Raw genomic sequence first — 25,067 nt, forward strand, 5'->3', positions numbered from 1 at the left:
CCACATGAGAAACAGTATGTAGAATGTTCTGGTTCCTTAAATTGCCAACATCGTCAACTTCCAATAAAGGTAATTAGTATTAGGCTGAACAGCTGCATTCATCACTCATGTTTTGCCTCAGATCTCGGATAACTCCCGCATTCCCACCGCGTGACCTCTTGTGTAGCCATGTTCTCACGTGACCATTTCGTCTATATCTTCCCTGTTGGGGGAAGAGTGGTAGTTTGGATTGGGGATTGGCTGACTGACAGAAAGCAAAGGGTCGGGATAAATGGGTCGTTCACTGGTTGGTGAAGTGTAACCAGGTGCCGCAGGAGTCAGTCTTTGGGTCTCAACTATTTACAATCTATATAAATGATCTGCAAGCAGGGAAAGAGTGCCACATAGCAAAATTTTCTGATGATACTAAAATAGATGGATGCAGCAAGGTCACTAGAGTGGTGATGCTGATTGGCTGTTGCAGGGAAAATTTGCCTAGGCACAATCACTGCTTCCAGAAAGCGGTTTGTGGGGGAGTTGTTGTAAAGTGACACAACTTGGGCTTAGATTTGTTGAGCTGGAGCTGAGCTTCAGAGGCTGTGGCACATCTGAGGAGAGTTACCTGGACCCTTTGTTCCAGGAGGCGGTCACACTCGGTAGATTAGATACCTCAAATGTGGTCAGTGATCAGGGACAGCGGAGTGTGACTGCAAGTAAGGCAGGTAGGGGGATCCTGAATTCAGGAACTGAGGTGCATCAGCTCTTGACCTTGTCAAGGTACGTGTTCCCTGTGTGGATGAGGAAAATGGCTGTAGGGAGGATGAGCTGGCTGACCACCGCACCATGGTACAGGAGGCCATTCATGAGGGGGGAGCAAAAAGACAAGTGATGGTTGTAGGGGGATTCTGTATTAGGAGGATTGATTGTATACTTTGTAAGCCAGATCGTGACTCCCTCATGGTATGTTGCTTGCCCGGTGCCAGGGTGAGGGTCATCTCTGTCTTGAAAGGATATTGGAGGGGGAGGAGCCAGTTGTTGTGGTCCACGTGGGAGAAACAACATAGGCAAAACTAGGAAAGAGGGCCTGTTTGGGAATTATCAAGTACTAGGAGCGAAATTAAAGAACAGGTCCTCAAGGGTTACAATCTCAGGATTACTACCCAAACCACATGCAAATTGGCGTAGATTTGAGAGAATTAGGGAAGTTAACACATGGCTAAAGGAAAGGTGTAGGAAAGAGGGGTTCCGTTTCATGGGGTATTGGCACCAGTATTGGAACAGGAAGGATCTGTACCGTTGGGACAGTCTTCATCTGAACAGATCTGGGACCTGTGCTCTGATGAAGAGGATAAATAGGATGCTCACAAGGACTTTAAACTAGCAAGCTTGGGTGGGGGAGTAAACCTATTAGAAATATAACAGTTAATAGAAAGCAGAGCAGCAGGATAGCAGGTGGGGAGAAGATTCCAACCATATCAAATATCAGGTAAACAGTTAAAAGGAAGGAGAACTCTGGAGATGTTGTTAATGGAGGTGTTAGAATGCAAAAAGAAGGGACAAAAACTAGCATAAGGGCACTTTTCAAATGCTACGAGCATTTAGATAACAAGATAAATGAGTTGACGGCACAAATCATTGCAGATGAGTATGATTTGGTAACCATTACAGAGATGTGGTTGCAAGATGGTCACAACTGGGAGTTAAAGATCCAGGGATATCAGACTATTTGGAGGGACAGACAAGAAGGTAAGGTAGGTGGTGTAGCTCTGATATTTAAGGATGATATCAGGACAGTAGTGAGAGATGATATACATTCTATGGAAAAAAGGTTAATTCCATTTGGGTGGAAATTAGAAATACTAAGGAGAAACAGTTACTGATAGGTGTAGTCTATAGGCCACCAAATAATGATATCATGCTGAATCGAGAAATAAACAAAGAAATAACTGATGCATGTAAAAATACAGCAGTTATTATGGGGGATTTTAATCTACATATGGATTGGTCAAACCAGGTCAGTCAGGGCGGCCTTCAAGAGGAGTTCATAAAACATATCCACCATAGCTTCCTCGAACAGTATGTGATGGAACCTACGAGGGTGCAAACTATCCTCGATCTGGTCCTGTGTAATCAGACAGGAATAATTAATGATCTTACAGTTAGAGAGCCTCTTGGAAGAAGCGGTCACTGTATGTTTGAATTTAAAATACAGATGGAGCGTTAGAAGGTAAAATCCAATACCAGTGCCTTGAGCTTAAACAAAGGAGACTAGAATGGGAGGAGTTGGCTAACGTAGACTGGGAGGATAAACTTTGAGGTGGGACAATTGAGGAAGTGTGGAGAACTTTCAAAGCGATCTTTCACAGTGCTCAGCAAAAGGTATATACCAGTGATAAAGAAGGACTTTAGTAAAAAAGATAATCAGCCATGGATATCTAAGGAAATAAAGGAGGGTATCAAATTGAAAGAAAATGCATACAAAGTAGCAAAGATTAGTGGGAACCTAGAGGTTTGGGAAATCTTTAAAGGTCAGCAGAAAGCCACGAAAAAAGCTATAAAGAAAAGTAAGATGGATTATGAGAATAAACTAGCTCAGAGTATAAAAACAGATGGCAAAAGTTTCTACAAATATATAAAACGAAAAAGAGTGGCTAAAGTAAACATTGGTCCTTTAGAGGATGAGAAGGGGGATGTAATAACTGGAAATGAGCAAATGGCTGAGACACGAAGCAAGTATTTTGTGTCAGCCTTCGCAGTGTAAGACATGCCAGAAATTGATGACAAAAAGACTATGGCAGATGAGGACCTAGAAACTATCATTATCATGAAAGAGGTGGTGTTCGGCAAACTAATGGAACTAAAGGTGGACAAATCTCCCGGCGCTTATGCATCGCAGGGTACGAAAGGAGATAGCGGGAGAAATAGCAAATGCACTAATGGTAATTTACCAAAATTTGCTGGACTCTGGGGTGGTTCTCGCAGATTGGAAAACCACAAATATGAGGCCTGTGTTTAAAAAAGGAGGTGGACAAAAGCCAAGTAACTATACATGATCGTAAGAAATAGGAGCAGGAGTAGGCCATCTAGCCCTTCGAGCCTGCCCCGCCATTCAATAAGATCATGGCTGATCTGAAGTGGATCAGTTCCACTTTCCCGCTTTCTCCCCATAACCCTTAATTCCCTTGTCTGTCAAAAACCTATCTACGATGCGGATATGCTGGCGTTGGACTGGGGTAAACACAGTAAAAAGTCTGACAACACCAGGTTTTAGTCCAACTGATTTATTTGATAGTAAACTCACTAGCTTTTGAGGTTTCCCTCTTCTTCAGGTGAATGGAGAGTTCTGGCCTCAGACAGAGCATATAAAGCACAGACAGTTTACAGATTACTGATTAGAATGCGAATCTTTACACCTAACCTGCTGTTCAAGTCCTAAAGTGGCCGACAATGTGAGTGGAAGGAGCACTGATCACAGGTTAAAGAGATGTGTATTGTCTCCAGACAGTACAGTAAGTGAGGTTTTGCAAACCCAGGCAAGTCACGGGGGTTACAGATAGTGCGACATGAACCCAAGATCCCTGTTGAGACCGTCCTCACGTGTGCGGAACTTGGCTATCAGTCTCTGTTCAGTGACTCTGCGCTGTCGTGTGTCGTGAAGGCCGCCTTGGAGAATGCTTACCCAAAGGTCAGAGGCTGAATGCCCGTGACCACTGAAGTGTTCGCCCACAGCAAGGGAACAGTCTTGCCTTGTGATTGTCGAGCGATGTTCATTCATCCGTTGTCGAAGCGTCTGCATGGTCTCCCCAATGTACCATGCTTCGGGACATCCTTTCTTGCAACGTATCAGGTAGACAATGTTGGCCGAGTTGCAAGAGTATTTACCATGTACCTGGTGGATGGTATTCTCACGTGTGATGATGGTATCCGTGTCGATGATCCGGCATGTCTTGCGGAAGTTGCTGTGGCAGGGTTGTGTGGTGTTGTGGTCACTGTTCTCCTGAAGGCTGGGTAGTTTGCTGCGAACAGTGGTCTGTTTGAGGTTGTGTGGTTGTCTGAAGGCAGGAAGTGGGGGTGTGGGGATGGCCCTGGCGAGATGTTCGTCTTCATCAATATGTTGAAGACTCCGGAGAAGATGTCGTAGCTTCTCCGCTCCGCGGAAGTACTGGACAACGAAGGGTACTCTGTCCACCGTGTCCCGTGTTTGTCTTCTGAGGAGATCGGTGCAGTTTTTTGCTGTGGCGCATCGGAACTGTCGATCGATGAGCCGAGCGCCATATCCTGTTCTTATGAGGGCATCTTTCAGCGTCTGGAGGTGTCTGTCACGATCCTCCTCATCTGAGCAAATCCTGTGTATACGGAGGGCTTGTCCATAGGGAATGGCTTCTTTAACATGTTTAGGGTGGAAGCTGGAGAAGTGGAGCATCGTGAGATTGTCTGTGGGATAGCATAAGAACATAAGAAATAGGAGCAGGAGTAGGCCATCCAGCCCTTCGAGCCTGCCCCGCCATTCAATAAGATCATGGCTGATCTGTCGCTGCTCAGTTCCACTTTCCCGCTTTCTCCCCATAACCCTTAATCCCCTCTCTTATCAAAAACCCATCAACCCGCGTCTTAAAAATATTTAGCGAGGCAGCCTCCACCACTTCAACGGGCAGAGAATTCCAGAGATTCACCACCCTTTGAGTGAAGAAGTTCCTCCTCAACTCCGTTCTAAACCGCCCCCCTTTTATCTTGAGGCTGTGCCCCCTAGTCCTACTGTCTTTTTTGAGCGGGAAGAGTCTTTCCACCTCTATCCTATCCATCCCATTCATCATCTTATACGTCTCAATGAGATCTCCCCTCATTCTTCTAAACTCTAACGAGTACAAGCCCAGTTTATTCAGCCTCTCCTCATAGCTCAACCCCCTCAACTCCGGTATCAGCCTAGTAAACCTCCTCTGCACTCCCTCCAAGGCCAAAATATCTTTGCGCAGGTGCGGCGCCCAAAACTGCACACAGTACTCCAGCTGCGGCCTCACCAATGCCCTATACAGCTGCAGCAAGACCTCCCTACTTTTATATTCAATCCCCCTCGCCATGAAGGCCAGCATCCCATTCGCCTTCCTGACCACCTGCTGCACCTGCAAGCTGGGTTTTTGCGACTCATGCACAAGGACCCCGAGGTCCCTCTGCACCGTCGCCTGCTGCAGTTTTTCGCCCCGTAAGTAATAGTCCTTCCTACCATTCTTCCTACCAAAGTGGACCACCTCACACTCCCAGGTACACGGTAAATATTCTTGCAACTCGGCCAACGTTGTCTACCTGATACGTTGCAAGAAAGGATGTCCCGAAGCATGGTACATTGGGGAGACCATGCAGACGCTACGGCAATGGATGAATGAACATCGCTCGACAATCACAAGGCAAGACTGTTCCCTTCCTGTTGGCGAACACTTCAGTGGTCACGGGCATTCAGCCTCTGACCTTCAGGTAAGCATTCTCCAAGGCGGCCTTCACGACACACAACAGTGCTGAGTCGCTGAACAGAGACTGATAGCCAAGTTCCGCACACATGAGGACGGTCTCAACAGGGATCTTGGGTTCATGTCGCACTATCTGTAACCCCCATGACTTGCCTGGGTTTGCAAAACCTCGCTTACTGTACTGTCTGGAGACAATACACATCTCTTTAACCTGTGATCAGTGCTCCTTCCACTCACATTGTCGGCCACTTTAGGACTTGAACAGCAGGTTAGGTGTAAAGATTCGCATTCTAATCAGTAATCTGTAAACTGTCTGTGCTTTATATGCTCTGTCTGAGGCCAGAACTCTCCATTCACCTGAAGAAGAGGGAAACCTCGCAAGCTAGTGAGTTTACTATCAAATAAATCGGTTGGACTTGAACCTGGTGTTGTCAGACTTTTTACTGTGAAAAACTTATCTACCCATGACTTAAATATATTTAGCAAGGTAGCCTCCACCACTTCAACGGGCAGAGAATTCCAGAGATTCACTGCCCTTTGAGTGAAGAAGTTCCTCCTCAACTCCGATCTAAACTGCCCCCCCCTTATCTTGAGGCTGTGCCCTCTAGTCCTGCTATCCTTTCTAAGCGGGAAGAATCTCTCTACCTCTACCCTATCCATCCCTTTCATTATCTTATACGTCTCTATAAGATCCCCCCTCATCCTTCTAAACTCCAGCGAGTACAGACCCAGTCTATTTAGTCTCTCTTCATAGTCCAACCCCCTCATCTCCGGTATCAGCATAGTGAACTTCCTGTGCACTCCATCCAAGGCCAAAATATCCTTGCGCGAGTGCGGCGACCAAAACTGCACACAGTACTCCAGCTGCGGCCTCACCAGTGCCCTGTACTGTTGCAGCAAGACTTCCCTGCTTTTATATTCTATCCCCCTCACTATAAAGGCCAGCATCCCATTCGCCTTCTTGATCACCTGCTGCACCTGCAGACTGGGTTTTTGCGACTTGTGCACAAGGTCCCTCTGCACCGTAGCATGCTGCAGCTTTTTGTCCTTTAAATAGTAATCCCTCCTACTATTATTTCTACCAAAGTGGAAAACCTCGCACTTGCTAACATTGTACTCCATCTACCAGGTCCTCGCCCACTTGCTCAGCCTGTCCAGATCTCTCTGCAGACTTTCCACACCCTCCGCGCAATTTGCTTTTCCACTCATCTTCATGTTAAGCTAACATTGGTTAGCTTAACTTCTGTAGTACGGAAAATGCTTGAATCCTATCATCAAGGAAGGAATAGCGAGACATCTGGATATAAATTGTCCCATTGGTAAGACCCAGCATGGGATCATGAAGGGCAGGTCATGTTTGACTAATTTGGTGGAATTCTTTGAGAATATTACATGGGCAGTGGGGAACCTGTGGATGTGGTGTATCTGGATTTCCAGAAGGTATTTGACAAGGTGTCGCATCAAAGTCTGCTACATAAAATAAAGGTGCACGGTGTTATGGGTAATTTATTAGCATGGATAGAGGATTGGTTAACTAACAGAAAGCAAAGAGTCGGGGTAAATGGGTGTTTTTCTGGTTGGTGATCGGTGACTAGTGGTGTGCCTCAGGGATCAGTGTTGGAACCGCAATTGTTTATGATTTACATCGATGATTTAGAGTTGGGGACCAAGTGTAGTGTGTCAAAATTCACAGATGACACTAAGATGGGTGGAAGAGCAAAATGTGCAGAGGATGCTGAAAGTCTGTAAAGGGATATAGATAATCTAAGTGAGTGGGCGAGGGTCTGGCAGATGGAGTACAATGTTGATAAATGTGAGGTCATCCCATTGTGGTAGGAATAACAGCAAAATGGACTATTACTTAAATGGTAAAAAAATTGCAGCATGCTGCTGTGCAGAGGGACCTGGGTGTCCTTGTGCAGGAATCTCAAGGAGTTGGTTTGCAGGTACAGCAGATAATTAAGAAGGCAAACGGAATTTTGTCCTTCACTGCTAGAGGGATGGAGTTTAAAAACAGCGAGGTTATGTTGCAGCTGTATAAGGTGCTGGTGAGGCCATACCTGGAGTACTGTGTACAGTTTTGGTCTCTTACTTGAGAAAGGGGCTATACTCATTGGAATTCAGAAGAATGAGGGGAGATCTTATAGAAACATATAAGATTATGAAGGGAATAGGTAAGATAGAAGCATTACCTTCATATTAATGAGCCTTCAGGAAGCATCCTGGAGAACAAGCCCCTGTCTGCATCAACCAGAATGGCGTGGAAATGGTCAAAAGCTTCAAGTTTCTTGGTGTCCGGATCACCAACAACCTGTCCTGGTCCGTCCACATCACTATGGTTAAGAAAATCTGCCAATGCTCTACTTTCTCAGGAAACTAACAAAATTTGGCATGTGTGCTACGACGCTCACCAACCTTTACAGATGTACCATAGAAAGCATCCTTTCAGCATGTACCTCAGCTTGGCATGGTTCCTGCTCTGACCAAGACCACAACAAACTACACAGGGTTGTGAATATAGCCCAGTCCATCTTGCAAACCAGCCTCCTATCTATTCACTCTGTGTACACTTCCTACTGCCTTGGCAAAACAGCCAGCATAATCATGGACCCCACATTCTACTCCCGTTTTGAGCAGATCATCAGCGAGAGATGTCTTCTGTCCCAGAAGCCTTGGCTGAACCGGTATCCGAGGTCACGATCGCAGATGTCACATCAGCCTTCTTGGAAGTCAACCCACAGAAATAGACTGGCCCAGATGGCATACCTGTATGAACAGTCAGATTCTGCACAGACTGGCTGGTAGCACTATCTTTTACTCCAGTATCAATCTTAACTTTGAGTCTGGCTTTGTTGTTAATTATTAGTAGTGATGATCTCACTCTTTCCTGTGGTGTTGTTAACACTGTTGCAATAGTGTTGTTGGAGGCTCTGTAACTTCACTATTTTGGGTGAACTCCAATTAATTCATCTTACTGACACTCCTACCCTTGGAGGCTCAAGCCAGAAGAACATCTGACCTGCCTCCTCCCCCCAACCCCACCACCCGATCAGCCCTCACCCCTGGGCCAGAGATACCATAGAAAATTACAGCTCAGAAACAGGCCTTTTGGCCCTTGTCTGTGCCAAACGAGTTTTTGTCTAATCCCCCCCCCCCCCCAGCTAATATTCCCTTTAAACTTTTCTCCTTTCACCCTTAACCCATGCCCTCTGGCTTTTTTCCCCCCTAGCCTCAGTGGAAATACATCTGACCCGTCTCCTGCTCCCCTCAAACCAGACAATGATCTGACCTCACTCCCCTCCTCCCCACTCTAACCAGAGAATGATCTGACCTGCCTCCGCCCCCACTCCCACCACTGATCTGAGTCAGCGAGCTGTTGGAAGCATTGAATGTGCTCTTCAGAGGCTGGAGCACCCAATTCAGACTTTCATTCAGCAGGTCCTTAAAAGCACGATTCTGGATTGGTAAACACGTTGGTAAAGGGGAAATGTTGATAGAGTTGGGCAGGCAGTTCGTTAATTCAATTTAAATGCATGCAAATGTATTTAAGTTGTCATCGTGCCCTATTTGGGCGTGGAACAGATCCCCGCCATTTGCAGATCTCGGTAAAGTGGCGATCTGCATGGACCCGGGTGCAGATCGCAATTAAAGGCCTCGCACCCAACTTTACCACGATTTCACACCCGAAAATGGGTGCAAATTGTTGGTTAAATCGGGCCCTTTATTCCAAGTGCGGCCTAACTAAGGTTTTATAAAGCTGCAACATGACTTGCTAATTTTTAAACTCAGTGCCCCAGCCAATGAAGGCAAGCATGCCGTACGCCTTCTTGACTACCTTCTCCATTGCCACTTTCAGTGATCTGCGTACGATTACACCCAGATCCTTCTGCCTTGAGGGTTCTGCCACTTAACGTCTTCACTGGAGTTTAGGAATAAGAGAGAGTATCTTATTGAATGCATATAATTCTGACATGGCTGGACAGACTGGATGCAAGGATATTGTTTCTTCTGGTGGGAGTGTGTAGAACAAGAGGTCACGGTCTCAGGATATAGGTTAGTATATTTAGGTCTGAGATGAGGTGAAATTTCTTCACATGGTGGTGAGCCAAATCATTAAATATATTTAAGAAGGAAGTAGATTAGACTCACGGGTAAGGGGAGAGCACTGAAGTATGCTGTTAAGTTAGAGGATCAGCATTGATCATGTTGAATAGAAGAAGAGGCTTCAAGGCCGAGTGGCTTATTCTTGCTCCTATTTTGTTTGTTTAGGACTTTATAGCGAGGGGGATAGAATATAAAAGCAGGGAGGTCTTGCTGCAACCATACAGGGCGCTGGTGAGGCCGCAGCTGGAGTACTGTGTGCAGTTTTGGTCGCCACACTTGCAGAAGGATATATTGGCCTTGGAGGGAGTGCAGAGGAGGTTCACTAGGCTGATCCCGGAGGTGAGGGGGTTGGCCTACGAAGAGAGACTAAATAGACTGGGCCTGTACTTGTTGGAGTTTAGAAGGATGAGGAGGGATCTTATAGAGACGTATAAGATAATGAAAAGGATGGATAGGGTGGAGGTAGAGAGATTCTTCCTGCTCAGAAAGGACAGCAGGACTAGAGGGCACAGCCTCAAGATAAGGGTGGTGAATCTCTGGAATTCTCTGCCCATTGAAGTGGTGGAGGCTACCTCACTGAATATATTTAAGTCACGGGTAGATAGGTTTCTGATAGACAGGGGAATTAAAGGTTATGGGGAGAGAGTGGGAAAGTGAAACTGATCCACTTCAGATCAGCCATGATCTTATTGAATGGCGGGGCAGGCTCAAAGGGCTAGATGGCCTACTCCTGCTCCTATTTCTTATGTTCTTATGTCCTAGGACAGGATAGTCGAATTTCAGCGTGGAAGCCTGGCTTGGTAGATCACAACTTTTATTTTTTGTTTAGAGACGTGGATGAACAAAGTCACAGAATTGCCAAGTAACTTTTAACAAAAGTATAAAAACTTTATTAAAAGAACTATCGATAATATAACATTCCTTCACCCCAGTAAGGATATCACAAGTTATCAAATATTTATTTTACTCTAATGTTCTTAGTAAGTACACAGTCCATGTTAACTGATAAGCAAAATTTGGCTAGATACACCAGTCTCTGGAACCAAGTGGCAGATGCCACCCAACACAAATCCTGTGGATCTCTCATCAGATTCCAGCCAGATGTTTGTCACACTGAGTCATCTGGTCTCACTGGAACTCTGACTTCCACACAAATGTTCCAAATTCCATCCCTGACAGACCACACCTTGGAATCTTCCCCCAAAAATGATTTTTCTTGTGTGCCTTCACAAAGGATCCACTCCCAGGATTTCCATCTCTCCTTTCAGTATTCCTCTGTCTTAGAGTCACAATATTTCAGATACCAAACCATACCAGCAGAATACTACTGCTTCATATGCAGTATTGAGATGTCACCAGACTTTTTTGATTTACGTCAGATGTCTGGCTTCTCAGCTAGCCAACTTAGGAGTTAGCCCTTACAGCCATCTCTCTAACTCAGAGTACTTTCTCTGTTTCTTAATAAAATTCTGCTGAACGGACCCTTGTTCAACATCTTTAACTTAACTGTCTTCCTGAGACATTCAAAGAACAAAGAATAACACAGCACAGGAAACAGGCCCTTCAGCCCTACAAGTCCACGCCACCCATTTTAACACTCAGTGAGTGCCTCATTCCAACCCTCCTCCTACCTATGACTTTTGTTTACAACTCTTGGACCCCACAATAAAGGGGTGCAAATTTAGAGATTCATTTGTTTCAATTTCTTTTTGGACTATATTTTCTTTTGGGATGTCTGCTTGCTGCAAATTCCTTGTCCAGTTTCTCCTGGGTCTAGCTTAAAACTAAACTCAGAAATTCTTTCTATCTTGGGTGGGCCTCTGTAGCAACACAACATTCTACTATTCCTTTAAGTTTTGTTTGCGTTCAAATTGTAAACTATCATTATCATGCATGCATCTGAACTAAACTGAAGTCATTCCCCAATTCAAATACAGAAGCACAAAATTGAACTTACTTAAAGGTAAATGGCAGGACACGGAACATAAGAAATAGGAGCAGGAGTAGGCCATCTAGCCCTTCGAGCCTGCCCCGCCATTCAATAAGATCATGGCTGATCTGTCGTGGCTCAGTTCCACTTTCCCGCCTTCTCCCCATAACCCTTAATCCCCTTGCCTACCAAAAACCTATCTACCTGCGTCTTAAATATATTTAGTGAGGTAGCCTCAACCACTTCAATGGGCAGAGAATTCCAGAGATTCACCACCCTTTGAGTGAAGAAGTTCCTCCTCAACTCCGTTCTAAACTGCTCCATAGCTCTCTTCATAGCGAGGGGGATTGAATATAAAAGTAGGGAGGTCTTGCTGCAGCTGTATAGGGCATTGGTGAGGCCGCAGCTGGAGTACTGTGTGCAGTTTTGGGCGCCGCACCTGCGCAAGGATATTTTGGCCTTGGAGGGAGTGCAGAGGAGGTTTACTAGGCTGATACTGGAGTTGAGGGGGTTGAGCTATGAGGAGAGGCTGAATAAACTAGGCTTGTACTCGTTAGAGTTTAGAAGAATGAGGGGAGATCTCATTGAGACGTATAAGATGATGAATGGGATGGATAGGATAGAGGTGGAGAGACTCTTCCCGCTCAAAAAAGACAGTAGGACTAGGGGGCACAGCCTCAAGATAAAGGGGAGGCGGTTTAGAACGGAGTTGAGGAGGAACTTCTTCACTCAAAGGGTGGTGAATCTCTGGAATTCTCTGCCCGTTGAAGTGGTGGAGGCTGCCTCGCTAAATATTTTTAAGAAGCGGGTTGATGGGTTCTTGATAAGAGAGGGGATTAAGGGTTATGGGGAGAGGGCGGGAAAGTGGAACTGAGCCACGACAGATCAGCCATGATCTTATTGAATGGCGGGGCAGGCTCGAAGGGCTAGATGGCCTACTCCTGCTCCTATTTCTTATGTTCTTATTTATGTTCTTATGCTCCCCCCCCCCCTCCCCCCCCTTATCTTGAGGCTGTGTCCTCTAGTCCTGCTATCCTTTCTGAGCGGGAAGGACCTCTCCACCTCTACCCTATCCATCCCTTTCATCATCTTGTACGTCTCGATGAGATCTCCCCTCATCCTTCTAAACTCTAACGAGTACAAGCCCAGTTTATTCAGCCTCTCCTCATAGCTCCACCCCCTCAATTCCGGTATCAGCCTAGTAAACCTCCTCTGCACTCCCTCCAAGGCCAAAATATCCTTGCGCAAGTGCGACGACCAAAACTGCACACAGTACTCCAGCTGCGGCCTCACCAGTGCCCTGTACAGTTGCAGCAAGACCTCCCTACTTTTATATTCAATCCCCCTCGCTATGAAGGCCAGCATCCCATTTGCCTTCCTGACCACCTGCAGGCTGGGTTTTTGCAACTCATGCACAAGGACCCCCAGGTTCCTCTGCACCGTAGCATGCTGCAGCTTTTTGCCCTGTAAGTAGTAGTCTTTCCTACCATTATTCCTACCAAAGTGGATAACCTCACACTTGCCAACATTGTATTCCATCTGAAGAGTGCAGTTGAACAGAGGGATCTGGGAATACAGATACATAATTCCCGAAAAGTGGCATCACAGGTAGATAGGGTCGTAAAGAGTGCTTTGGGTACATTGGCCTTTATAAATCAAAGTATTGAGTATAAGAGTTGGAATGTTATGGTGAGGTTGTATAAGACATTGGTGAGGCTGAATTTAGAGTATTGTGTACAGTTTTGGTCATCTAATTACAGGAAGGATACTAACAAGGTTGAAGGAATGCAGAGAAGGTTCACAAGGATGTTGCCAGGACTTGAGAAGCTGAGTTACAGAGAGAGATTGAATAGGTTAGGACTTTATTCCTTGGAGCATAGAAGAATGAGGGGAGATTTGATAGAGGTGTATAAAATTATGATGGGTATAGATAGAGTGAATGCAAGCAGGCTTTTTCCACTGAGGCTAGGGGAGAAAAAAACGAGAGGACGTGGATTAATGGTGAAGGGGGAAAAGTTTAAAGGGAATATTGGAGGGGGGCTTCTTCACACAGAGTGACGGGAGTGTGGAATGAGCTGCCAGATAAAGTGGTAAATGCGGGATCACTTTTAACATTTAAGAAAAACTTGGACAGGTACATGGATGAGAGGGGTGTGGAGGGATGTGGTCCAGGTGCAGGTCAGTGGGACTAGGCAGAAAAATGGTTCGGCACAGACAAAAAAGGCCCGTTTCTGTGCTGTAATGTTCTATGGTTCTAAAGATCTGCCTTATTTCTAATAACCACAAATGCAATTATAGGTCATTTAAAGCTATCTCTGCCTCATGACAATTGGGCAGCATGGTAGCATAGTGATTAGCATTGCTGCCTCACAACTCCAGGGACCTGGCTTTGATTATTGCAATGCACGGCATCGTGGGGGTGGAGCAGAGCAGGGTTTGAAATGCGTATACTTTAATGCGAGGAGTATTCGCAATAAAGTGGATGAACTTGCAGCATGGATCAGTACCTGGGACTTTGATGTTGTGGCCATTTCAGAGACATGGATAGAGCAGGGTCAGGAATGGTTGATGCAGGTTCTGGGGTTCAAATGCTTCAGTCGGAGTAGAGAAGGGGGGGAGGGGTAGCATTATTAGTCAAGGATTGTATCACAGTGTCAGAGAGGAAGTTTGATGAGGAGTTGTCTGTTGAGGTAGTATGGGCTGAGATTAGAAATAGGAGAGGAAAGGTCACCCTGTTGGGAGTCTTTTATAGACCTCCTAAAAGTTCTAGAGAGGTTGAGGAAAGGATTGCGGAGACGATCCTGGATAGGAGTGGAAGTAATAGGGTAATTGTTATGGGGGACTTTAACTTTACTAATATTGATTGGAATAGCTATAGCTCTAGCTCATTAGAGGGGTCAGTTTTTGTACAAAGCGTGCAGGAAGGTTTTTTGACTCAGTATGTAGATAGGCCAACTAGAGGTGAGGTTATATTGGATTTGGTGCTGGGAAATGAGCCAGACCAGGTGCTAGACTTGGAAGTTGGTGTGCATTTTGGTGATAGTGACCACAATTCGGTTACGTTCACCTTAGTGATGGAAAGGGATAGGCATGAACCTCGGGTCAGTAGTTTTAGCTGGGGGAAGGGTAATTATGAGGCTATTAGGAGAGAATTAGGAAGCATAGGTTGGACTAGGAGACTACAGGGTCTGGGAACGTCCGAAATGTGGAGTTTTTTCAAGGAGCAGCTACTGTGAGTCCTTGATATGTATGTGCCTGTCAGGCAAGGAGGAAATGGTCGAGCTAGGGAACCGTGGTGCAGTAAAAAAGTTGATTTGCTGGTTTAAAAAAAAAGGAGGCTTATGTCCGGATGAGACTTGAGGGCTCAGGTAGTGCACTAGAAAGCTTTAGATTGGCTAGGAGGGAGCTAAAGAGTGAGTTAAGAAGGGCTAAAAGAGGACATGAGAAGACTTTGGCTGATAGGATTAAGGAGAATCCTAAGGCATTCTATAGATATGTTAAGAACAGAAGGTTGGTTAGGGCAAGATTAGGGCCAGTTAGAGACAGCAGTGGGAGGTTATGTGTGGAACCAGAAGAGATTGGAAAGGCATTGAACCAATATTTCTCTTCGGTATTCACGCAGGGAGACATAAATGTAGCTGTGGAGAACACTGGGTTACAGGGTTGTAAACTGGACAGTATTGCACTTGATAAGGAGGATGTGCTTGAGGGTTTGAAAATAGTTAAGTCCCCTGGGCCGGACGGGATTTACCCTAGGATTCTCTGGGAGGCAAGAGAGGCGATTGCAGAGCCTCTGGCTCTGATCTTCAGGTCGTCGTTGGTCACAGGTATAGTGCCAGAAGATTGGAGGATAGCGAATGTTGTCCCATTGTTTAAGAAGGGGAACAGAGACTTCCCTGGGAATTATAGACCGGTGAGTCTTACTTCTGTTGTGGGCAAAGTATTAGAAAAAATTATTAGGGATAGGATTTATAGTTATTTAGAGAGTAATGAATTGTTTGGAGATAGTCAGCATGGTTTTGTGGAGGGTAGGTCGTGCCTTACTAACCTTATTGAGTTTTTTGAGAAAGTGACCAAAGAGGTGGATGGGGGTAGGGCAGTTGACGTGGTATATATGGACTTTAGTAAGGCGTTTGATAAGGTTCACCATGGAAGGCTTCTGCAGAAAATGCGGATGTATGGGATTGAGGGTGATTTAGGTAATTGGATCAGGAATTGGCTAGCAGATAGGAGACAGAGGGTGGCGATTGATGGAAAGTATTCGTCATGGAGTTCGGTTACAAGTGGTGTGCCTCAGGGATCTGTTTTGGGGCCACTGCTGTTTGTAATTTTTATAATTGATCTGGATGAGGGTATAGTTGGGTGGATTAGTAAATTTGCTGATGACACCAAAGTCAGAGGTGTGGTAGATAGTGAGGAAGGGTGTCTTAGTCTACAGGGAGACTTGGACAAGTTGCAGAGCTGGGCCGAGAGGTGGCGGATGGAGTTTAATGCAGAAAAGTGTGAGGTAATTCATTTTGGCAGGAATAACAGATGTGTCGAGTCTAGGGCTAACGGTAGGACTCTGAATAGTGTGGATGAACAGAGGGATCTAGGTGTATGTGTACATAGAACATAGAACATTACAGCGCAGAACAGGCCCTTCGGCCCACGATGTTGCGCCGACCAGTTACAAAAACAATGACCCACTAGCCTATACCAATCCCTTTTCGTCCATAAACCCATCCAGAGATCTCTTAAACGCCCCCAAACTAGACGCATTTACAACTGCAGCAGGCAGGGCATTCCAATCCCTCACCACCCGCTAGGTAAAGAACCTACCCCTGACATCCGTCCTGTAGCTACCCCCCCTTAATTTAAAGCCATGCCCCCTCGTGCTAGCTTTCTCCATCCGAGGAAAAAGGCTATCACTATCCACCCTATCTAAACCTCTAATCATCTTATATGTTTCAATAAGATCCCCTCTTAGCCGCCTTCTTTCATAGATCCCTGAAAGTTGGGAATCAAGTAGATAAGGTTGTTAGGAAGGCATACGGTGTCTTGGCGTTTATTGGTAGGGGGATTGAATTTAGGAGCCGCAGCGTCATGTTGCAACTGTACAAAACTCTGGTGCGGCCGCACTTGGAGTATTGTGTGTAGTTCTGGTCCCCACATTATAGGAAGGATGTAGAGGCTTTGGAGAGGGTGCAGAGGAGGTTTACCAGGATGTTGCCTGGTATGGAGGGGTGGTCCTATGAGGAGAGACTGAGGGATTTGAGGTTGTTTTTGTTAGAAAGAAGGCGGCTAAGAGGGGACCTTATTGAAACATATAAGATGATTAGAGGTTTAGATAGGGTGGACAGTGATGGCCTTTTTCCTTGGATGGAAAGAGCTAGCACGAGGGGGCATGGCTTTAAATTAAGGGGGGGTAGTTATAGGACGGATGTCAGGGGTAGGTTCTTTACCCAGAGGGTGGTGAGGGACTGGAATGCCCTGCCTGCTGCAGTTGTAAATGCGCCTAGTTTGGGGGCGTTTAAGAGATCCGTGGATAGGTTTATGGATGGAAAGGGATTGGTTTAGGTTAGAGGGTCATTGTTTTTTAATTGGTCGGCGCAACATCGTGGGCCGAAGGGCCTGTTCTGCGCTGTAATGTTCTATGTTCTATTGACTTTGATGACTTTCTGTGCAGAGTTTGCACGTTCTGCCCACGTCTGTGTGGGTTTCCTCCTTGTGCTCCAGTTTCCCCTCACAGTCCGAATGACGTGCTGGTTGGCCAAACTAAATTATCACTCAGTGTACTCAAAGGCACTGGAGTGTGACAACTAGGGGATTTTCACAGTAACTTAATTGTAGCGTTAATAAGAGCATAAGAAATAGGAGCCGGAGTAGGCTATCTAGCCCTTCGAGCCTGCCCCACCATTCAATAAGATCATGGCTGATCTGAAGTGGATCAGTTCCACTTTCCTGCTTTCTCCCCGTAACCCTTAATTCCCTTGTCTATCAAAAACCTATCTACACATGACTTAAATATATTCAGTGAGGTAGCCTCCACCACTTCAACGAGCAGAGAATTCCAGAGATTTACCACCCTTTGAGTGAAGAAGTTCCTCCTGAACTCCGTTCTAAACTGCGCCCCCCATCTTGAGGCTGTGCCCTCTAGTCCTGCTATCCTTTCTAAGCGGGAAGAATCTCTCTACCTCTACCCTATCCATCCCTTTCATTATCTTATACGTCTCTATAAGATTCCCCCCTCAGCCTTCTAAACTCCAACGAGTACAGGCCCAGTCTATTTAGTCTCTCTTCGTAGTCCAACCCCCTCATCTCCGGTATAGGCCTAGTGAGCCTCCTCTGCACTCCCTCCAAGGCCAATATATCCAATCTATATTCACCAATTCCGCTCTCATCCTATCATACTCCCCTCTGTTCAAACAGAGGACACAGGTTTGGGGCCCTACTTTCTCATCCTCCATCTGCATCAGAAATTCAACCATATTGTGATCACTCATCCCAAGAGGATCCCTCCATAAGAAGATCCCTAATTCTACCTGCCTCATTACACAACACCAGATCTAAGATAGCTCGCTCCCTTGTAGGTTCCGTCATATACTGTTGAAGGAAACTATCCTGACAGCATTCCAAGAACTCTTCCTCAAGCCCACCGCGTCCGACTTGGGTCATCCAATCAATATGCAGATTAAAATCCCCCATAATTATTGCCGTTCCGTTTCTGCACGCATCGTTTATTTGCTTGTTTATAGCCCGCCCCACCTCTAAATTATTATTTGGGGGCCTATAGACCACACCCACCAGCATCTTCCTCCCCTTACTATTCCTTATCTCCACCCACAACGATTCCACATTTTGCTCTTTGGAGCCAATATCTTCCCTTACTGCCGCCCTGATATTATCCTTAATTAACAGAGCTACCCCACCCCCTTTTTCCTCCCGTCTATCCTTCCCAAACACCTGATACCCCTGTACATGCAGCTCCCAGTCCCTGTCACCCTGCAACCATGTTTCTGTAATGGCCACCAGATCATATCCATTTGTGCTGATTTGCACCATCAGCTCATTCACTTTGTTCTGAATGCTTCGTGCATTCAGATAAAGCATCTTTATACCAGCCTTTATCTGGACCTTATTTGAAGAAACACTACTAACCTCTCTCGTGTCCCCTACTCCTTTTATTATTAATGTAAGCCTACTTATGACATTGATAAATAAACTTAATTTAGTTATAAACTTCCTTTGGCAGTAGCTTCCAAAGAGCACTACCATCTAGAAGGATAAGAGCAGCAATTACATGCAACACCACCACCTGGAAGTTCCTTTCCAAGTCACCATCCCAACTCGGAAATATATCACAGCCATTCCTTCACTGTCACTGGGTCAAAATCCTGAAACACCCTCCCTGACAGAACTGTGGGTGTACCTTCATCACATGAACAGTAGTGATTAAGAAGGCAGCTCACCTAAAGAGCACTAGAGATGGGTGAACAGAGAACACAGCTTTATGATGATCTGAAAAAAGAATCAGGAGTGAAACTTTTGTAATCAGCAAGAAGTTGTGATCTGGAATGTGCTGCATGTAAAGAATGATAGAAGCAAATAGAGGAGTAACCTTCAAAAGAGAATTTCACAAATACTTGAGAGAAAATATGCTTTGCAATGAGGAGAGAGCAAAGGTGTGGGAATTTTTGAACACCCCACCAAGGAGCCAGCACAAGCATGATGGGCAGAATGGCATCCTGTGCTATAGCATTTTGTTTATTTCTGTCTCGTATACTTGTTGAGCTTCCCCTTAAATGCATTGCTGCTAATTGCCTCAGCCATGTTGTATGTTTTCTCCTCATTGCTTCTTTGGTAAAGAAAGGAGTCTCATTCGTTCAGAAACCACTCCACTTTGGTATCATAGCAAAAAAGCAAAATATTGTAGATGTTAGAAATCTGAAATCTAAAAGTGGTGGCCTGTAGAGGTTTTTCTCAGAATCTTATTTCCCATCTTTTGGATGGGCATAATCCAGTAAACATTAATGCAAATCAGTCAATAATCATCGTTGTCGCCAATTCCAGCCAATAGAATTTATATCCTGAACTCGTGGGATCTTATTTGTGCTTAATTTCTGAAGTTACCTCCTTCGATTGCCACTGAGTTAACATCCCCATGGATTCATATTCACGTCACAATAAGCCAGATCCTGAGAAAGTGTTCGTGTCTGGCTATACTTGTGCTATCAGCACAACTTTATATAGTTCTTATTCCTTGAGCTGGCATTGGAAGCTATTTTGTTCCTGACGTGTTCTGATAAAAATGTCTGGATTCAGCAGTCTAATGTTCTACAGAATGTGGCTCCCTTCTGAGTGTCTCATGCTGCACCTTGCTGTTGGTTGAAGCTTTACTTTCTAAGAAATAAGTTGCATCCATTTTATAAATCCAAAATATATGCTTAAATGAGAAATACTTGTTATTTAATCAAACTGCCTTTTACATTGACAGTTTCTTATTAGTACATTCTTTAGTCTAAGATCACTCACTCCATGTCAGTATTGTGCTAAACTCATGATTATATATGTTTTCATTAGCCTAATTTAGCCTACCTACAGCATGGACATTGCATTATCTGCAGAAAGAGAAGTAGATTTAACATTTCAAGACAAATGACGCTTCAGAAGTGTCAGGGAGTCATGAGAGTTGTTGCATTATTACCTTCAATGATTTGTGAACTTATACCCCCACCCCTCCCAGATATTTTTGCTCCTCTACCCTATTTAGGCTCTAATTCTTCAGGGGTTAGGTGGCCTCCATATTCCTCCTATTAGTGTGCGTCACCTCAGGCTTACTTATAATTGATCTGATTTAAACGAGGCTGTGGTTGTGAGATCACTGAGTTCTAAACTGGTAAATGTAAATGGATGTTAAACTGATTTTGGTTACTAATGTGGGATGCAGTCTTCTTTAAAAATGCATGCGTGGTTTTTTAGAAATGGAAAATATGACCATAGCAAACACTGGGAGATAGGAAAACCATTTTGCAATCTTTGTTTGAAAGGGGAGCATAACGCATATTTTTGTTAGGCATCTATTAAATAATGAATTCTTTGTTTCTCACAGGGAAGAAAGTGGCAAAACAGGAAGATCTGAAGGAGATGGGTGATATTTCCTCAGGGATGAGCAGTTCCATCATGCAGCTCTACCTCAAACAGGTTCTAGAAGCATTTTTCCACACGCACTCTCCTGTGCGCCACTTTGCACTTAATGTCATCGCTCTGACACTAAACCAGGGCTTGGTCCACCCTGTCCAAGTAAGCATGACTATTGGAATCAGTGATTGTGATAAAGCTAGATGCAGTGATTGTTAATAGCATTGTTAACTGTTTAAACGTTGCAAACAATCCAATGCGTTATATTTCCCAGCTATTTTTGAGCATTCTGCTGTGTTTTTGTTGATATTTGCTGTGTTTTTAATGCCAAGGTTTCCTAGCATTGTGAATGTTTCATCATAAGCAATCAGTAGGTCTGTCCTAATTCAGTTTGGAAATGCTTTTGGAGGTTCTCCAGTGATTCGGCAGGCATCCCAAATGTGCTGCAGTGACACTGCAATTTGATGATACTCCACCCAGTGCTGTTTGTCATCACCTTGAGCAGTTTTCCATACCAGTGGCCTGTGGTCTAGACCAGTCTGCAACAATTTTGCTCAGGTCCATTTTCAGCCACGCAAGACCCTCAGCCCAGAGAAGCTGGGGAGTTCCTCCTGTTTCCGCCAGCATATGCCAAGTTTTATTGCCTGCCCGCGTTGCCTTGAGAAAGAGCTGAACCTTTTTCAGCTGCTGTCACCTTTGTGCTAATGGTTCTCCCACAATGGAGCTACATAGGGGATTCCAGGACACCAATCAAGTGAAGATGGTGGAATGACAGCAATACATGTCCAATTCAGTATGGTGTGTCTTGGGGCAAACTTAGCAATTACTGTATTCACATAACACTGACACTTGTTCTTGGTAGAGGTGGCAGGAGAGGGCATTGCTGTTGAAATAAACTTGACAGTGGCTGCAAACACAGTTTTTAAATCGTAGGTACTGTGGCTGCATGAGCCCAGTCGCAAAGGATGCTGATTAAACAAACTCTTGTGACCTGGATGATTAACTTCGCAGGAGTTGATGCATCTTCTCCCATTCTAGTGGGTAATGAGGGTTCACGGATAGTTTCTGCCTTAATTTTGTAGCAATGGTGATGAGGCTAGCTTTTCAGTAAATGTTCATATAGTGTGTAAGTACTAGTGGACTGAAGGTCTTCACTGTTAGTAATGTGAAGACTGTCAATATTTTATCATCGTTTCCTTATGTCCCATGTTTGTTTCCTTTACACAGTGTGTGCCATATCTGATTGCCATCGGAACAGACCCAGAATCCACAATGCGCAACAAGTCAGATCAACAGCTGGTGGAAATAGACAAAAAGTACACGGGATTTGTACATGTACGTGGTGACTCCCTCCCTCTGCCCAGCTGCTGTTAACTCATTATTTAGCAGTCTTTCACGTGTCAGGACAAAGGGACTTAGCTGGTTTTAGTGAGTGGACACAAATCTGGCACATGAAGTATAATGTAGGCAAATGTGAAATTGTCCATTTTGGCAGGAAAAATGAACTCCTGAAATTTACAGTCACCAGAGAAATCATGCTGACTAAGTTGTTAGAGCTGCAGGCTGACAAACCCCTCAGTGCGGATGGGCTTTATCATAAGGTCTTCAAAGAAGTGGCCAATGAGACAGTTGATGCATTGTTTTTAATCTTCCAAAATAACTTGGATGAAGCGACTGAAGGTGTGGTTGCCAAAGTTACTGACAACACAAAGATAATTGTAAATTGTGAAGAGGACGTGGGAGACTAGAAAAGGGCATAAATGGGTTAAGTGATTCTGGCAGCAGAGCAATACAGAATCTAGAAGCAAGAGTAGGCCATTTGGCCCCTTGAGTTTGCTCCACACTTAATTATGATCATCAAATTAAATATCCTGATCCCCCTTCTCTTTCTCGCTCCCCACCTCCCCCGCTATATATACACCTTGATCCCTTTGGCTTCAAGAGCCAGATCCAATTTCTTCTTGAAATTGATCAACAGTTTGGCCTCACCTCTTTTCTGTGGTAGTGAATTCCACACATTCATCACCCTTTGGATAAAGAAATTTCTCCTCACCTCAGTTTAAAAGGTTAGAAAAAAAACTATGACCCCTAGTTTAGGAGTCCCCCACCATTGAGAACATTCTTTCTGAATTTTATAAGTTTCTGAGATTCCCCCTCACTTCTCTAAACTCCAGTAAATATAAGAAAACAAAGAAAATTACAACACAGGAACAAGCCCTTTGGCTCTCCAAGCTTGCACCAACCATGCTGCCTCACTGAACTAAAACTCCCTACCCTTCCAGGGACAAAAGGGCAAAAGAGTAACAAGGGAGAGAATAGGGCCTCTTAAGGATGAACAAGGTCATCTGTGTGCAGATCCACAAGAAATGGGTGAGATCCTAAATTAATTTCTCATCAGTATTTACTATTGAAAAAGCATGGATGTTAGGCACCTTGGGGAAATAATTTTCTTTGTTCTTTATATTCAATGGGAAGATGTCCAGTTACTGAGGGTTGAAAAGATATCTGGTCCACGTGGTTTTGAAAACATAAGAACATAAGAAATAGGAGCAGGAGTAGGCCATCTAGCCCTTCGAGCCTGCCCCGCCATTCAATAAGATCATGGTTGATCTGATAGTGGTTCAGTTTCACTTACCCGCCTGCTCCCCATAACCCTTAATTCCCTTATTGATCAGAAGCCTATCTACCTGTGGCTTAACAGGCAGAAAGTAAATGAGTGATGGGATTAGTAGCACCATAACATCCTCGGGTGGATCTAGCTGTTACTAGGGGGCATAACTTTAAGGTTCATGTTGGGAGATATAGGAGGGATGTCCGAAGTAGATTCTTTACTCAGAGAGTAACTGCCTGCTGTGATAGTGGAGTTGGACACTTTAGGAGCTTTCAAGTGGTTATTGGATAGGCACATGGAGCGCACCAGAATGATAGGGAGTGGGATAGCTTGATCTTGGGTTTGGACACTGCTCGGCACAACATCAAAGGCCAAAGAGCCGGTACTGTGCTATACTGTTCTACAAATTTAAATATATTGCAATCCTGTGTGGTATATAGAAATAAAGAGAAAGAACAAAGAAAATTACAGCACAGGAACAGGCCCTTCGGCCCAGCAAGCCTGCACCAACCATGCTGCCTAACTTAACTAAAACCCCTTACCCTTCCGGGGACCATATCCCTCTATTCCCATCCTATTCATGTACTTGTCAAGGCGCCCCTTAAAAGTCACTACCGTATCTGCTTCCACTACATCCCCCGGCAACAAGTTCTAGGCACCCACTCCTCTCTGTGTAAAAAAAAAATCTGCCTTGTACATCTCCTTTAAACCTTGCCCCTCAAACCTGTGCCCCTTAGTAATTGACTCTTCCACCCTGGGAAAAGGCTTCTGACTATCCATTCTGTCCATGTCTCTCATAATCTTGTAGACTTCTATCAGGTCTCCCCTCAACCTCCGTCGCTCCAGTGAGAACAAACCAAGTTTCTCCAATCTCTCCTCATAGCTAGTGCCCTCTATACCAGGCAACATCCTGGTAAATCTTTTCTGTACCCTCTCCAAAGCCTCCACATCCTTCTAATAGTGTGGCAACCAGAATTAAAGACTATAGTTATTAGTGAGAGTGGGATGAGAAATGTTGATTGTTGTACACTGCTTTTTCCCAGATGAAAGCAGTAGCAGGAATGAAGATGTCATACCAGCTTCAACAGTCCATCCAATCTGAAATAAGAGAGCTAATCCGTGGTTTCAGACAGGAGGAGAACGTGACAGCTTTGTGTTCACATCTCTACACCATGATCAGAGGAAACCGGCAACATCGGCGTGCCTTCCTCATTGCCTTACTCAACCTATTCGATGACAGTGCGGTGAGTCAATGACACTAAGGGTTCTGGCAACCCACCTCATTTTCAATAGATGGCTAGAATTAACCAGGATAACATGAGGTTAGCGTCAGTCTGTTATTATGCAGTCTAATCCTTTTGTAATTGGGGTTATTCCAAGGGATTAGTACCTGTCGATGGAAATTAGTGAACAAGTATTATGAACATATACCATCAAAGTAATGAGGGGCATAACAAAGGGTTATCCAAATTAGAATTGGATAACATGATGCAAGAGAAGATAATGTAGAAATGGAATTTAATCCAAAATTAAAGTTCTAGAGAGGTAGACTTCACTGGGAGATTGAGGGCACAGGCAGGGGGTGATTTTAATTAGATGTGAGATCTGTTCAGTCTAGCTCATACCATATTTTTCTTGACTTGGAAGAAAGAATAAACAGTGAAGTTTGTCATCCAGTAAGTTAGGAGTTTCGAGTAAGTAGTGTAAATGAGAAAAGATGGAAGAAGTTATTTCTCCGTTGTATAGCACCTTGGTTGAATCCGGCTGAAGTGTTTCATTAAGTTGTGAGCACATCATCTCGGAAAGAATATGTTAGTCTTAGAAAGATCACAGGACAGGTTCACCAGAATGATATTGGGGC

The 25,067-nt window shown here is 44.7% G+C and overlaps 1 protein-coding gene across 5 annotated transcripts in view; it reads left to right on the forward strand.

The window, feature by feature from the left end:
• Positions 1-25,067, forward strand: part of nipblb (NIPBL cohesin loading factor b) — a 600,450-nt gene that overhangs the window by 540,978 nt on the left and 34,405 nt on the right. For all 5 annotated transcript variants that reach the window (XM_080189563.1, XM_080189568.1, XM_080189564.1 and 2 more), the window contains 3 exons: positions 20,567-20,757; positions 21,823-21,930; positions 24,250-24,450. In XM_080189563.1, the coding sequence (XP_080045689.1) occupies positions 20,567-20,757; positions 21,823-21,930; positions 24,250-24,450 (500 nt within the window). The remainder of the gene's footprint in view (positions 1-20,566; positions 20,758-21,822; positions 21,931-24,249; positions 24,451-25,067) is intronic.

Source organism: Carcharhinus amblyrhynchos, chromosome 5, assembly GCF_965287045.1.
Source record: "Carcharhinus amblyrhynchos chromosome 5, sCarAmb.v2.hapA, whole genome shotgun sequence".
Lineage (NCBI taxonomy): Eukaryota > Metazoa > Chordata > Chondrichthyes > Carcharhiniformes > Carcharhinidae > Carcharhinus > Carcharhinus amblyrhynchos.